The following is a 16,461-nucleotide window of genomic DNA, read 5'->3' on the forward strand; positions in this document are numbered from 1 at the left end:
AGCGGCCGATCGGCTGCAAGGTTGCAAAGGCGTGAGCAGGCAAGGAACCAGCTTGAAACACAGGTTCATTTTGCAATGGTTGAGGCAGCTGGGAAGGTTGAGGCAGCTTCAGGTGTTCTGGACCTGATTTGAGGCTCGAAGAGCAGGGCTGCGTTCCAGAGATGCAATTGCAGCCCTAAGCCGCTTCCAGAGGGTGAGGAGGGTCCTGCTCACGCCGGCCCCGTCCTTCCCGGCGGGGAGCGCAGAGCTGCACCCCCTGGCCCGCCCTCCGCGGGGGTGGTGCCGGCGGCGGCGGGCCGGGAGCGGAGGATGCTGCCGCTGCTGCTTCTGCTGCTGCTGGAGCTGGCGGGGGGGCAGGGGGCGGTGGTGCTGCGACTGGGGCTCCGGGGCAGCCCCCGCGGCGAGGTGAGCCCGGATTTCCTCTCCCTTACTCTGGATGCCAGCCTGGCCCGGGATCCGCGCTTTGTCGCCTTGCTCAGGTGAGCCACGTCTCGCATCTTTGGGCAAAGGAAAAAAGGTCCTGGGGAGAGGAAGGGCACGGCAGAGGGGTCCCCCTGGGCAGGGGGAGAGGTCCTCGGCAGGCAGAGAGGTCTGCAGCCATGGAGATGTGGGGGGAGCTCGGTCATCCCGACGGAGAACAGGAAAATGCGCTGCGGAGCGAGATGGGGGGAACGGGGAACCCCCCATCCCTGGAGCTGGGGTCGGGGCAGGCTGCTGGATCACCTCCGCCTCTGGATTCACCAATTCCATTCTCCCAGGGCAGCAAGGCGGTACCTTCCGCGGGTGCGAGCCGCGCCGGCTCGATTGTGCTCGGGGAATGAGTAGCTGGGCTGGGTGGAGGCAGGGAAGGGGCAGCTCGGGGATAAACCTGGGAGAGGAGCTCCTTTGCGAGTAGAAAAAAAGGAGAAGGAAACTGAGGGAACTGGGGTTGTTTGGCAAACGGAGGCTCAGGCGAGACCTTATCGCTCTTTTACAACTACCGGAAAGGAGGCTGTGACGAGGTGCGGTTCGGTCTCTTGTCCCAGGTAACAAGTGACTGGTGAAGAGGAAACGACATCAAGTTGTACCAGGGGAGATTTAGATTGGATATTAAGTAAAATAGGCATCGGAACAGGGAAGTGGTAGGATCACCATTCTTGAAAGTGTTCAAAAAACCTATGGATGTGGCACTTTGGGACACAGTTTATGTGGTTTAGTGCTGAACATGGCAGTGCTGGGTTAATGTTTGGAGTTTATGATCTTAGAGTTCTTTTCCAAGCTTAACGATTCTGTGATTATACAGAACAAAGGCGTTATGTGTGGAGGGGCTGGGGGCTGCTATTCCTGCTGTTCCGCAGGATAAAAATCATCTGAGCCCTCAGGTAGCTTGGCAGACTTATGTCAACATGAAGTCAAATAAATGCTGAGGAGGGTCTGTCACCACCAAAGCTGAACTGAGAGATCCAACACATGAAGTCTTTTTTTCTCCCTGGGTAACACTAAACAACTCTGGACTGCTGGGTGATGGTGTTCCCTGTCTGTTCTTTTGCCTCTGACCTCTCTTCTGCCTTTTCTTCCCTGCTTTTGCTCTATTTTCTTATCTTTTTTTTTTCCTTTTTTATTCTCTCTTTTTTTGTTTTTTTTTGGAAGCTGTCCTAATTCTTCCCTTTTCATCTCTCTGATCCCATTTTTCAACACCACTGTATTTCTCCAGTCCTAATTTCCCTCCTCTCACCACTTTCATCTTTTTCTCCTCACCAAGGTGGGGAGAGAGGTGTCACCAGCTTTACTGGAGAGGGCTCAGGTCCCCAACCTCCAGCCCCAACCGCACACCTTGGGGTTCACTCTGGGGCCAGCCCTGCCACCAAGAGGAGTGAGAAGTACTCAGTGGCCTCTAATCTGCTGTTTGTCACCATTGGGCAGATAAGGCTGATGTTCCTGGTGTCCTTCATCCCCCAGTGAGGGCTGGGTGTCAGTGCTGCACATCCTGCGTGGGGTGTATGCAAGTAACAGAGGCGGAGTTGTGTTCTTTTATGCACCTGCTTTGCTAAAGCTAACACCTGCCCCAGCATGGACTCTTAATCTCTCTTAGGTACAGAAAAGATTGTTTTGGCTGGTTTTGATTGAAAGGGGGACTGATGATGTAAAGTCAGTTTTATGCCCACCTTCTCATGGGACTGCTATGTTAGTGTTGCACAAACAAATCCAAAAGGTCTAGGTGAGAGGGATGTTTAGGATAAAAAAAATACCTGTTTTGAAATATTGCCTTACTTTTCTCCAAGGATTTGGCTCCCTGCCTGTGCCCACGTTCCCTCAGGCATGTCTTCACTTTGTTGCCTCATCAATGCTCTCCTGGCTCACCTGGCCAGTGGTGTCCCTGTTGTACAGTGCAGAGGGTTGGGACACAGATCCAGGCAGGTGTCAGGAGTGCCCTGAGTGAACTGGATAGCCCCAAGTCACTGCAGCATATTCCTCCAAGTACTTCCCATATTAGCCTCTACATCAAAGCTACAGTGGTTTTCTGTTTCTCAATGTTCCTTCCTCAGCAATCCCAAACTGCGTGCACTGGCAACAGCCCTGTCCCCAGGCTTCCTGAGGTTCGGCGGCACTGAAACAGATTTTCTTATCTTTGATCCCAACAAAGACTCAACTTCAGAAGAAAAAATCCTCTGGGAACTTCAGGCACAGCAAGGTAAAATGAGCATCAATGTGTTAGACTCGAAACCATCCTGGGTTTAGGAGAGGACTTTGATGCAGGCCGAGGATGCTGCAAGGGCACGGCAGCAGTGCTGGGTATCCTCCACAGGGTCACCGTTCCTCTCCTCCATGGAGAGGAGATCCGTGGACCTTCAGCACAGTTTGTGGGAAGAGCTGTGCCAGACATTGGAAAGTGAGAAAAAATGCGGGGGACTCCTATCTGCCATGGCATCTCTGCTGAGACTCTCCCTTTGCTGCCCTGTGCTCCTTGCAGCAGTCTTGGGTCCTCCCACACTGCCTGGGAGGTGTTCAAGGTCAGTTCAAAAGCTGTGGCTTCATTATGAAAATCAAGTAAGAGATGGAAGAAATAATCTGAGGAGAACACAGTGTGTGATTTCTTTGTGCTGGCCAAAGCCAGAGAGCTAGGCTGGGAGTGCAGCATTGCCCTCTTGTGTCTGACAGGGCAAGCACGGGTCCACTGGACCACTGCCAACTGCTTGAGCTTGGTATTTCCTCTTTAAACTTAGCAAAAACACGTAAATCCTTCTAGAGGTGTTTCCAATGAAAAATTTCCCATCTGTTCCTGTAGTACATAGCACAACAGTGCAATCATACCTTACTGTACAACCAGAGATGCTTGGTTTTGAGGTTGAGTGGTACTTTTCCCCTCGTATCACTTCACTGAGTAGCTGCCTCCTGTGACCCTGGCTCGTGCCTTCCTCTCTTTAGGAAGAGGAACCTCTCCAGGTTGTGGCTTGTTCCTGGTTTGTGTGCCAAGAAAAAACATGAGCTCTGAAGAACAAGTGTCTCATGACTCCTGCCAGCGTTGCTGCTGGAGCCATGCGGGGGATTCAGGGCTCTCCTCTGCATGGGACGGGCAGTGCAGGAAGCATTGCAGGAAGCATTGCCCCATTTGTGCCCACAGCAAGGTGGGGTATGATCCCTGCCACACCACTGCATGCCAGGACAGCTTATCTGCTCCTTGGGCATGGCAGCCTATGCTTTGTCAGGTCACTGGAACGAGGGTTTCCGGATGGTGCTCCAAAAAACCAGTTTATTGGGGGTTGACTGCCACAATACCAGCTTACGGAAGCACAGCTCACCCCACTATCTCCATCACCTCAAACTGAAAAATATTCATTTTTTACATATTTATGCATCAAGCCAGCCCTCTTTTCCTATGTTATTAGTGCTATGGAAGTACCAATGCATTTCGCAGAAGTGCATGACCAGCTCTCAGGCTGGAACCAAGGAACTGTGCTTCCTCCTGAGGGATGCAGCCCTTCATGCGTTGGACCCTGGCTGTGAAGGTGAGGACTTAATTCCTATCAACCTTCTACCCTACAGAGGCTTGTGGCTCAACACCTGTGTTCTCTGCTGTTGAGAAGCTGCTGCTGGTCCAGTGGCCCAGCCAGGAGAAGCTGATTCTTGCTGAGCAGAACAGGAAAAAGCACAAAAACACCACCATTACAAGTAAGACTTTGATGGATTTCTCTGTAGGTTTTATAAACAAGGAGGTGCAAATCTCTGCCCCACAGTAAAAGGGTTGTGGGCTGTCAGGAGGTGAAACCACTAAAAAATAAACATTTTACCTCCTTAGCAAAATATTCAAAGAACTCTTTTTCTACTGTTTGCACATCTGCAGCATCAGACTAAATAAATATGGGCAGTACAATTGTTGCTTGGCTGGAGCTCAATTAGCACAGTGTAACCTTGGGATAAGCATACTCCCTTTCTCCTTTGTGCAGAAAATACCCTGGATATTCTCTACAGCTTTGCAAACTGCTCGGGGTTTCACCTGATCTTTGGACTCAATGCCTTGCTGCGGAAAGGTGGTTTGCAGTGGGACAGCTCGAACGCCCAGGTGCTGCTGGACTACTGTGCCTCACAGAGCTACAACATCTCCTGGGAGCTTGGGAATGGTAAGTGCAAAGCCTGCTTGTTGGCCAGGCCAGCTGTCACCCGGGAAAGTACCACAGGGTATGGGCTGGTAGTTTTGAATTGTTTGGATGATGGCACATAAAGGCAAGGTGATGTTTTATTAAGAAACATTAAGGTCTTAATTTGCAAGGAGGGATTTCATGAGAAGATCCAATATGAATGAGCAAATTGAGGTGATTTTGCTTCTCCTACCAAGGCTTTTAGATCAGGTGAACGATATTCCTCAAGGTGCAGGATGTCACCTATCGAGACTGGCTAGGATAGAGTGCTGGAGAGCAGCACGCTGCATCCCCCAGGCTTTTGATTTCATGCTTACTACCTTCAAATATCTCACTCGTACCCTGCCAGATCAGGTGAAGCCTTAGGGGACTGGTGCTCCCCATGTGGAACAAGCTGCCCTATTTTGTGTCCCAGAACTAGAGGGGGATGTTGATGTGCACGTGTCTTTCCCAGAGCCCAACAGCTTCAGGAAGAAATCTGGCATCCACATCGACGGCTTCCAGCTGGGGCAAGATTTTATTCACTTACGCCAACTTCTGAATAACTACACCCTCTACCAGCATGCAAAGCTCTACGGTCCCGATGTTGGGCAGCCCCGGAAGCACACACAGAGACTGCTGAGAAGGTAGGGCTGTGGGGCACCAGCAGCACCCTCCAGGATGGAGCAGGTGTGGATAGTGGTACTTTATCTGCATCCAGATGCTGGGGGCATGAGGATGCATCTGAGCAGGGTTTTAAGGATTTTCTGTTCCAAATCAATAGTACGGATGTACAAATGGACACACCTGGTCTATTTGAGAACAATTTCATTGCATATTTCCTTAAATTAGAAACATGGATTTTTTTCCCCTTGACTGAGGACGACTAAAGCCTTACCTGCATGCATGAGCTCAAGGCTTAAACATTCAGTCAGTTGAAACTCAGCTGCTGGCAATATGTCAGTGGTCTGCATGCTTTTCAACTGAGCACTGGCTGTACTGCTGTGCTAACAAGGGCTTTTTGCCCTAGAAACCCCTGTGTGTTAAACATTAATTCATCCACCCAGCAACCTGCTGAGGCAGCCAGGCTGCCCAAAGCATTGGTCCCAAAGCATTCACGATCACTGCTGCCAGTCGGGGGCAGAGGGGAGGGCTGTGCATGGTGGCTCTCTTGTGGGGGAGCCATGACCCATCACCAGTACCTCCTAACCCCCTGCTCTCCACCACATTCCCTCTGGTTGCAGCTTCCTGAAATCGGGAGGGAAGGTGATCGACTCTGTCACGTGGCACCAGTAAGTACCACTTGAATACCATTGTCACTCTGATTATTGCCTGTTTTCTTTGCAAAACGTCAGTTTGAACATCTCAGCAGGAAGGAGGGGGGTGAAATACCCTTTTCAGCAGTTCCTCGGGGGCCTCTCCACAAACTTCTCTGTTCAGAATAAGAGAGGAACTGAGGGAGCATATTAGAGAAGTGCAGAAACCTCCAAAGAGGCTACTTGGTGCAGAGACCCAAAAGCAGTGGTGGGGGGTTGTAACATAGGCACAGCTGCAGGGAATGCAATGTGTGCAAGACAGTCATTTTGCTTGCTAAATATGTGCATGGAGAAAAACAGAAGTGGGATGTGGGAAAAAAGATGACATAGCAGCTTTTCTTCTCACAGAAGCGTGAGGGGTTACGTCAGTCATGACTCTCTCCTGCACGAGGAGAGTTTCTGCAGCAGTTGAGCCTTTTTGCATATGCATTTCAACACGTACCAAAAGCTAGTGAGATCTGAGCTGCAGTCCTGGTTGTTTCAAAGCTCCAAGCTGCCGCCCCTTGCAAATAAAATGCGCTTTCCCACGGGAAGAAGGGAGTGTTGTACAAAAGGAAAATAAGATGGCTCAAGCTTACTCTGCTGAACCTCTGTGAGAGTAGAAGGGTTTTAATGTAAAGTTTTAAACAACTAAGGGTGGCTGGACTTTAACAGAGTCAGTACCCCTGACATTGATTCTTTTCTTGGCTTTAGAAAGGCTGAACCTGCTTTAGTGAAAGTTTCACTTGCTGAAAGCAAATTCAGGGAGTCACTGATGATCCTGTTGACAAATGCACCCAACTCCTTCTAAAAAGTGCAACAGAAGCCTCATAAGCTGACGTGTTGTGCTGCCTTTTTCTCTCTATTTATGTCTACTTGATATAAATGAAAAGCCCTGCAGGTCTGGCTGACTCCTAGCCATGGAGAAGGGATAGTAGCTTCTCCTGTTCCCTTAGGTTTGCTCTCCAAGTGAGTCCGGGCTCTGTGTGGGTAACTGGCCCTCAGATCCCACCTGCAGTGCAAGCAGCACCAGCACAGTTCCAGCCCTTCGCTCTTATGCCTGGCTTAGAAATGCAGGTTTAAAAGGCTCAGGTGGCAAGTTGGCCCCAGGGCACCTGCCATGAAGCCATCATGCTTGAAAAACATTTCCAGTGAAAAGGCAGTTTTTTTTCCCAGAGTCAAATGCAGCACAGTGACATGCAGCAGTCAGGTGAGAATGGGAACAGATGCACATACTTCTATTACATACATATGTGTATATTTATATGACTTGTCTATGCATTTTGAACTGCTAGAAAGGCATGAAACTTGTCCTCTCCCCTTCCTGGGCTGTTCTTGCCCTGCCTGTGGCTGCCTTTGCTTTAAATGGACATGTGTTATTTTCTTTAGTAGTTTAGGATTATCAGGTTTTAGCTTCCCCTTGTGGCTAGAAGACTTCAGCTACTTCTGGTAGAACTGAGTGACAGCACAACAAAATGCAAAAACCACAAGGATCCCAATTTCCCGTTCTTTATTTGGACAAACCAGACTTAAAAGCTCTACTGCTCCTAGTGGAGGCCAACCTTCATTCCATAGCGATGCCTACAACCTGTTCCCCTCCAAATGGCCAAAATATTCCAACAGAGGGACCAAGCTGGGATCTGATATTTTTAATATATAACTTGATACAGTAATGCAAGTAATCACATAGGAGTGTCAGACTCCTCAACAAGAGAAGATTTGCAGAAGCTGGCTTTTACTCAGTGATATTTTCCTAATTCTAAATGAGTAGAGGCAAACAAACCTACTACTTTTGCTGTTGGAGATTTCTGTGATATCCTGCTTCCATCGAGGTAGTTATACCTGACAGTCCCTTAAACACAAATGAAATATCTACACATTTGGAAAGCAAAAGAATAAAAAGACCTGGACAAAAAAGTAGTGCTGTGGATAAATGTATCAAGCAGCTGAATACTTTTGGTGGTATTTTGTACCACTGGTGATATTTTTCCTTAATTTTGGCTATGTTTTTTTTTCCTATTTTCAGTTACTATGTGAACGGACGGAGTGCAACAAGGAGGGATTTCTTGAGCCCTGAAGTGCTGGATACCTTTGCCACAGCCATACATGAAGTCCTGGAGGTACCTTGTCCTGTTCAATCATTCCCATGTTAGATTCATAGAATCATAGAATCATAGAATCAGCCGGGTTGGAAGGGACCTCTGAGATCATCAAGTCCAACCCTTGATCCACTACCATCGTGGTTACCAGACCATGGCACCAAGTGCCACATCCAGTCTCATCCTAAAAACCTCCAGGGATGGAGAATCCACCACTTCCCTGGGCAGCCCATTCCAATGCCTGATTACCCTCTCTGTAAAGAATTTCTTCCTAATATCTAACCCAAACCTCTCCTGGCAGAGCTTAAGACCATGCCCTCTTGTCTTACTGAGAGCTACCTGGGAGAAGAGACCAACCCCCACCTGGCTACAACCTCCTGTCAGGGAGTTGTAGAGAGTGATGAGGTCTCCCCTGAGCCTCCTCTTCTCCAGGTTAAACAGCCTCAGGTCCTTCAGCCTCTCCTCATAGGACTTGTGCTTCAGTCCCTTCCCCAGCCTTGTTGCTCTTCTCTGGACCTGCTCCAGCACCTCAATATCCTTCCTGAACTGAGGGGCCCAGAACTGGACACAGTACTCCAGGTGTGGCCTCACCAGTGCTGAGTACAGGGGAAGAATCACTTCCCTGCTCCTGCTGGCCACACTGTTCCTGATCCAGGCCAGGATGCCATTGGCCTTCTTGGCCACCTGGGCACACTGCTGGCTCATGTTCAGCTTCCTGTCAATCCAAACTCCCAGGTCCCTTTCTGCCTGGCTGCTCTCCAGCCACACTGTGCCCATTCTTCCTGGGGGTCAGCAAACTTTCCAGAATAAAGCACAATTTCTTCCTAGCAATGAATGGGGGTCCTAAAAGCTTGGTTGCTGCTGACATTGTAAACTTAAAAAAAAAAATAAAAAATTTAAAATTAATTATACTAATAACGAATGAGCTCCAACAGTTTGCCAGGCAGCAAGTATGGTGCCAGATGCATCACACACCTACTACATTTCCATTTATTGAGGTAGTTGTTACTCAGGGATATAAGTTTTGGTTGTTCCATCCCCCCACCCCATTTTTTTTGTATTTTTTGATCCTGAGAACATTATAACTTAGAATACAGCACTACGCTGCACAAGAAAATTTACAGGACCTGGATTTTAGCAATGTTTGCCTTTTTTTACATGGGTTTTGGAGGTGGTGGGATGTAAATCTACTTCTAGTCTTTTTGATAATAATTTCTGTGATATCCCATCTCATCTGGTGATATCCCTTAAATGCAAACACCGTACAAGGGCTTTTGGCTAAAGCACAAAATGTCACTTATTTCAGTAGCCCAAAAACTTAACTGTTGTCTCTTTCTCTTCTTCCCTAATGCTACACTGGCCAGATTGTCGATGGGACCGTGCCCAACAAGAAGGTCTGGCTGGGAGAGACGAGCTCTGCCTATGGAGGGGGAGCTCCTAGACTGTCCAACACTTATATTGCTGGCTTTATGTGAGTGCCATGTTCCAGATATGGGGGAATTACACATTTTACCTGCTGAAGGGCCTGTGTACCTGCACCACGAAGGAACGTGGCTTCCTCAGGCTTCCTGGGGAGTGCAGGCAATGGATGGGTTGAGGATTGTAACCCTCCCATCTCTCCCTCTGTGCTTCCCCTGTGCCTGAGGTTCAATGTACGCCCAGGCAATAGCAGATTCCCACAGGAAATGGGGGATGAGAAGCATGAGAAGGCTGTATTTCTGCTCTCAAATCTGCAACGCCAACTCTGTCCTTTTGTGAGGAAAGAAAGACACACAGGTGTCCTTTTCTTATGCCATCCTTTGACCACCATGAAATAACCAATCAAAAGCCAATTTAGACATAAAAACAATTTTCTCCAAGGACACCAACTATAGCATTTGGTTGAAATTAAAGAATTCATGCTTTTATTAGCACTTTGATCAGTTTGCACATTCAGGGAGATAAAATTGCATTGGAATGTGATGACCTTTTCATCAGGGTCTGGTAGGTCACAAAGTGAAAGCTTGTTAACAACAGGCAACCTTGTCATTGGTGTGATGATTTCCCTCAGCCTTCAGACCTTTGGCCAGTTCAAGAGCATCCACTGCCGCTCCTATTTTCCACTGTCTACAGACAAGGGAGCGGAGCAACTGTTCCCACCAGCTCAGACTTCCAGAGGTGGTCTGAAATTATTTTTTGATGTAATCATGGAAGATTTGAATTGAAATTACTTGTGTGATTTTAAGGAAGTCAGCATCATGTGCTAATTCTTGCTTTTCTGCTTCCCAAGCTGGTCGGAGAGGGGCAATAGAGTGCAACTGAGGTCAGCAATTTCATCTGCACAATATATTTGCCTCATTTTTTGGCAGGTGGTTGGACAAACTTGGGCTTTCAGCCAGGAAGGGGATTGATGTGGTGATGAGACAGGTTTTCTTCGGGGCAGGGACCTACCACCTGGTGGATGCCAACTTTGAGCCTTTGCCGGTACGTAAGGAACCCCCCTAACATCAGCTGAATGCAGCAGGTACTTCTGCACAGGCAGCATTGGCTGGCGAGGCACAAGTCAAGCTATTTTAACAACACCTTTTTTTGTTGAACAGCTGCAGTTATCCTTGTACCTAAAGTTATCTCGTTTCATTATGGGTTAACATATTACATAAATATTATATATACAAGATATTTACTGCAATTGCAGGAATGCAGCCACTCTTCAGCACAGCAGACTGATTTGTGGGACATCATGCTCACGTTTGTATGCAGATACTTCTGGAGCTCACAAGGCTTTTCTAGATGGACTGTTTTTGTTCGAGTACTCCTCAGCTGAGTGATGAGTAATTTTTAAACAGAAGTGATACAATTTTTAAAATAAATTATATCCCAGGTGAAAACCAGGCCAGCATGAAGTCAAGACTCAAGCATTTTGTAGCTCATGAGCATATTCAGCCTTCAGTAGTGGCTGAAGGATAATTAAATTGAAATATACATTTAGTATAGTTTGATTCATTAGGAAATAACATTCTGTTGTGATGAAACTTCATTATTTGAACTATACATTGTTCTTGCATGTACAGCATGTTTCTTTGCACTACTAGCACTTAGCTTGGGGTGAGAGAGTAGCATCTTTCTTTTTAGCTTTCCTCTCATTTTTCTGCTTCCAAATTGTGATTTTCACAGATGGCCATGGAGACCACCTGAAAGGAAACCCGCCATGTGGGGATTTTCCATCCTATTTGTTCAGCTTGTCCTTATGCTAGAGGCTGCACTGTCAGGCTTGTTGCTTTGGGCTTTTTATTTCTTCATTTAAAATAGATTTAATTTGGACCGGAACTATGTGCCTTGTTCCTCACCTACAGGCAGTACAGATGCTAATCAACCTAATTATGCCTCTGAGGCAGGGAAATCTGGACCCAGGTCCATCAGTTGTAGTTAGCACAGAAATAAGGAAGCACTCTGAAGGCTGCACCTCCTTGCAGAGGGGCTGAGCATGAAGGCTGATAGGAAAAGTAATTTCCCAGGTTCATGGTGAGTCAGGAGAGAAACACGACAGTTTTCCTTCTAGAAAAGCCTCAAAGACAGACAGATTTGCTGGGAGAAGCTCTCTGAAAGCCTGGAAAGATCTGGAAAAAAGGAGTCTGCACTGGGCATCACCCTGCCCTGAGGCATTGTTCTGGGTTGTCAGAGGATGCACACATCACTGAGGTTCAGAAATCAATTCTGAGACCCATTCAAAAGCACATCGCTAGTGAAAGGGGTTAAAGTTGTTGGGGGCTTCTTCCTAGCATCGTGCCTGTGCTTTAGGCACAATCTTTCCTGCAGGAAGGTCAGCTTATTCCCTGTGTTCAGCCCTGAGGTGCTACAGAGGCCTGCAGAAGGGTGTTTCCCAAATATAAACAGTCTCTCCCTGGTAGGAAGAGCTCTGATAGTTGCATATGAAGGAGAAAATGACTTTGAGGTACCTTGCAAACACAACTATTCTGCAGGTTGGAGGCAGGTTTCCTCTTTAGTTATGCTGTTTGTGAGAATTTAAATAGATACAATGAAAAACTTGGTAAAGCAAAAAGCTATGGGGGAAACGCCCCTGAAATTAGAACAAAATGAATGTTGTCAGGCACCATGTGGAGTACCTGGCATGTACACAAGGGCTTACATGTGTTTTTGTGCCTCCCAGGACTACTGGCTCTCACTGCTCTACAAGAGGTTGGTGGGTACCAAGGTGCTGCAGGTCGGCCTGGCAGGAGCCAATGAGAAGAAGCTCCGTGTCTACCTCCACTGCACAAACACCCTCAAGTAAGCCTCTAGAGAGGGCCAAATACCCCCAAAACTGAGCCCATGGCCACCCCCAGTCCAACAAACGTGATTTGGGACGGTGCAAGGTCGCACATCATTTATGTGAAACCTCTTTCTCTCCTGATCCCCACCATCATCTTCTCCTGCCTTGCAGCCCAAAGTATAGAGAAGGGGATGTGACACTGTTTGTCCTAAACCTCTACAACATCACCCAGCATTTGCAGCTACCGGATTACCTATCCAGCAAGCACGTGGATCAGTACCTCTTACTGCCTCATGGCAAAGAGAACATACTTTCCAGGTAAGTGTGCAATTCCATGTGTCCCTGTGGAAAAGGCTGTGAGTAGAGGTAGGTGGTCTTTAAAACCTGCCCTTTTTCAGTTTGCAAGGGGGAGGAAGAGGTTACCATTCAGTCATCTGGGGTTTTTTTCAGTAAAATCTGACTTCTGTTTAATCAGGTCTCTTAAACTCAGTCTGCTGAAAGCTTGCTAAGGTACAGGGACACTTACTTGACGTTAATTGGGAAGTTTTTATCTAGCAGGCTTCAGGGCTCTGGACCAGCTGCTAAAGTCCTTTATCTTTTGCACAAGCACAGGAATATTTCCCAAATGCTGGTTCCTGATTTACAGCAACATGTTCAGGCTTTGTATGTTGGGGATTTTTTGGTTTTTTTTGTTATCGCTAAGGCTTCTGCATGGGAAGGATCTTCTCCATGGCATAGAAGATACCTTAATAATTTCACGAGAAAAGGCAGTTAAAATCTGTATTTTTCAAAGCCTGCTTTGCTCTTACTTCATTGGAAGACTAAGAAACATGTAGTTTTCATTGTGCTTGTGCTACACTCTAAGGGACTCCTCGCAGAGGGAGTGCTGCAGATGCTCTTCCCTTGAGGGAAGTTTAGTTTGGCTTTGGGCTGAGTTAATGTTTACACTCAGGTCCAGAGCTATTTGTGCTTGATGGCAAACAGAGCACAGCTGCCCAAACAACCTCTCTGTCCCTCTCCAGGTCTATTGAGCTGAATGGCCATGTGCTACGGATGGTGGATGACAAAACACTGCCAGAGCTTATCGAAAAGCCCCTTGGTCCCGGCAGTGTACTCGGCCTCCCAGCCTTCTCTTACGGCTTTTATGTTATCAAAAACGCCAAAGCTGTTGCTTGCATTTAAATGAGTAATACCCACATGCAGGATAAATGTAAAGCACTTGGCTAGTAGGGGATTTTAATCCTAGAAATTCACGTTTCTACCATGGGACTTAATTCTGGTAAGGGATGCAAATGTGGCAGCACTGGTACGACCTGTGGGCTGGGCAAGACATGAGGGCCCACTGGGTAATTTGTACGTGAAAGATGCTTATTCAGCTCCAAGGAGAATTATCCAGGTAGAACAAGACCAGGCAGGGGCTTGGTGACCAACCTGTGTCGCTGCACTTGAGCAGGGGGCCTTTCTCCAGGCCACGCACGGAGCCACATCAGCTTCTCACACTGTGCTTGGGGCTCTGCCAGCCTGGGAACTGCAATCTTCCCTCTCCCTCTTGTTTCTGCAAGCACAGCTCTAAAAGCAGTTTCTTCAAAACCTTGCCTTCAGAAAGGATGAGCAGGGTTTTTATTTTAGCTGTACAGCTGTGACTCTGCCCGTACCATGTGGGGAAGCCCGAGAAGGGGTTGTAGTTGCTGAGGGCATCTTGAGGTGGGAAGTGTGGACACAGAAAGCAATCCAAGGTCAGGGTGCCTGCAGGGCGAAAGACCTTGCAGAGAAACCAGGTCCTCTATCAGGTTTGGGGCAGTAACACACATTTTTCCCAAGCTCGTTGAGTTCAGTCACAAGATGGAGCTGTGGCCAGGTTCCTTCCAAAGGCAAGTTTTTGACACACGAAATGCAGGCTGTTCCTGTGGGGTGGTCTAACTCTGCTGTAACGCGCTTCGTCCCCGTGAGGAAAGGAGAGGAGCCCACCAGCATCCCTCTGTGGTCAGTGGGCTGCATGGTGAGAGTTCAGAACTCCTCAACCTTCACCACCCTGCAGGCAGTTCAGCTGGAAAGGACTTCCCTGAACCTATTTGCAGGTGAAGATCTCTCTGCTTTACACTCCCTAATTCACTAAGGTCTCTTCGAGGAAATGGAATAGTAAAGAGACTGAGCAAACCACTCACCCCTCAACCATCAGAGGGATGTCAGTGGCCTTAGAGATCCTGAGGACAAAACTCCCAGCCAGGCTGACATCCTTCCCACTTTGAAAATACCATTTTGCCCAGAAATCTGTGTTGGTGGTGGCTTTTCTCCCCAGTTGTGCCTTCCCCATGCCCACCCTGTTGCAGTTCCATGTGCCACCAGCCACTGGGCCGCAGGGTAACAAAAGGTCTCAGACAATACCTGTGGCCTCCCACACACATTTATTTGCATCTGCTTTCCTTGAAGATATGTAACCCCTACCACTGTCAATGCCTTATGATATTGTGAGCACAGCAGGGAAAAACAACACCACACCACTGTACTTCCCTTTTTAAGCTTTAAAAAGATGCTGCCAGCCACATGGGGTTTCAACTCAGGGCAGGGAACCTTTTTTAATGAGAGGACTTTAAAAACAGATGTACTTTTGTAGCTGTGATGAAAACCTGCACAATAAAAGGGTTACGTGTCAAAGGAGTGTTTGTTTGCATCCATAGAGCAGATTCATTCTGTGAAGGGTTATGTATCAGGGGATAAAACAGATCAGAATGAGAAAGGCTGTTTGTTTACACTGTCCAGTTTCCATAAAAGACGTGAAGAGAGTGTAAGATGGAGTGAAAAGTCTTACATAAAGTCAACATAAAGTTAATAATTTATTATTATTGTTATTATTATTATGTAATTTACAACTAAAACATTTTATTCCAATTTGTTTATTCCAATGCTTTTGGCTTTTATATTTGAAGATTTTAATTAAAGTGATTTATACCAGCTTTTGGCAACCTTTGGGGTTTTTTTAGAACTTCTTTTTGACATACTGATACCACAACACTCCCTACTTTTCTTCTGGTCATACATCACCTGTACTTTGGTTACCAACAAGAGTACCCAAGCACATGAAAATGAAAGAAATCATACCCAGTTTGGAGTGTTTCAACTGTAGTTGACCACCAGTTCACAAGTCCTCTACCCCAGGGTCTGACTTGGACTCAAAACATGTGTTGGTGATTGGCACACAGGAACTACTAGGAGGGGCACAGGGATGTCCGGGCATGCAAATGACAGCTGCTCCCTACCATGTCTCCTCCTCTGAGCACAGGGCATGGTTCTTCACAGGATGGGGTTTACAGTTCACATAAACTCCTTCAACTTAAAAAGTTCTCTTACACACACCCAGGTGACTTCTCTTTATGAAGTGTTGTATATTTAGCTGATAGCAGCCCTTAGCTCTACACAAACAAAGCAGGAGGGAGGTAAGCGAAGGAGACTGGAAAGATGCTGGATCCCAGCACACCAAGACAGGTATGGTCTGAAAAAGAAGCAAACATCACCCTCACAGGGCCCATCTGCAGCAGCAATGCCTGCCCCACAGGCACCTTATCTCTGGGGCTTTTTTCCTCTGTGAATGTTGCAAACCTTGAATATGTGTGTGTGTGTGTGTATACTTATCTGAGAACATGGACAATTATTATATCTCACACACATTCCAATTTACTTTTGCATTTTTGACTCTGGAGGTCGGATTACTCGCCTTGGATTTACTGTAGGTTTTACTTCCTGGAAGCTGAAGTAAGTTGCACCATAAGACTTTTGTACATTTTGTACATTTGTACTTTTGTACATTTGTACTTTTGTACATTTGTTGTACGTGAAAATAAGGAAACTGATAATCTCCTTAGAGTCAGGAGCAATTTGACCATCAACTCAGATTTGAGCCAAACAAGACAGTGAAGTCTTAATAGCTTTTGGTGATTTTCTGAAGTCTGAAATGAGCTGTTCCCTAGAATATTTTTCAGTGAAGGGCCAGGCTACTTTATTATGAATATAAATCTAGTGGCAGTAAGTTAACTTTTGCTTAATTTTCATGAGCTCCTTAAAAGTTTTCTGTAGACAGTCCAGGGTTTACTTGCCACATCACACACACCAAGAAAACAGTGTCTGCGGAGGAGCACCCACATGGTGACAATCAGAGTATTGGTGTTCCTGTGGACACAACAGGCAGAGAGACTGTGGACATCTGTTGCCAGGACTCAGTATTCAAA

General features: G+C 47.0%; 1 protein-coding gene across 1 annotated transcript; it reads left to right on the forward strand.

Moving 5' to 3' along the window:
* Nucleotides 1–309: 309 nt before the first annotated feature.
* HPSE (heparanase) lies at nucleotides 310–15,111 on the forward strand. Its single transcript, XM_027652952.1, has 12 exons — nucleotides 310–479; nucleotides 2,526–2,671; nucleotides 4,024–4,149; nucleotides 4,425–4,598; nucleotides 5,071–5,242; nucleotides 5,840–5,887; nucleotides 7,917–8,010; nucleotides 9,354–9,460; nucleotides 10,338–10,452; nucleotides 12,137–12,255; nucleotides 12,410–12,556; nucleotides 13,261–15,111. Exons 1-12 carry the CDS (start codon nucleotides 310–312, stop codon nucleotides 13,418–13,420), a joined length of 1,578 nt encoding a protein of 525 aa, XP_027508753.1. The 3' UTR covers nucleotides 13,421–15,111.
* Nucleotides 15,112–16,461: the final 1,350 nt, after the last annotated feature.

Source organism: Corapipo altera, unplaced genomic scaffold, assembly GCF_003945725.1.
Source record: "Corapipo altera isolate COAL_440 unplaced genomic scaffold, ASM394572v1 69, whole genome shotgun sequence".
Classification (NCBI taxonomy): Eukaryota; Metazoa; Chordata; class Aves; order Passeriformes; family Pipridae; genus Corapipo; species Corapipo altera.

Bases quoted from the DNA above. Each gene is read 5' to 3' on its own strand.
- HPSE (XM_027652952.1), top strand. From the start codon at position 310: ATGCTGCCGCTGCTGCTTCTGCTGCTGCTGGAGCTGGCGGGGGGGCAG. The intron at 5,243-5,839 runs GTAGGGCTGTGG...CTCTGGTTGCAG, and splicing joins ACACAGAGACTGCTGAGAAG to CTTCCTGAAATCGGGAGGGA. The intron at 5,888-7,916 runs GTAAGTACCACT...TCCTATTTTCAG, and splicing joins GACTCTGTCACGTGGCACCA to TTACTATGTGAACGGACGGA.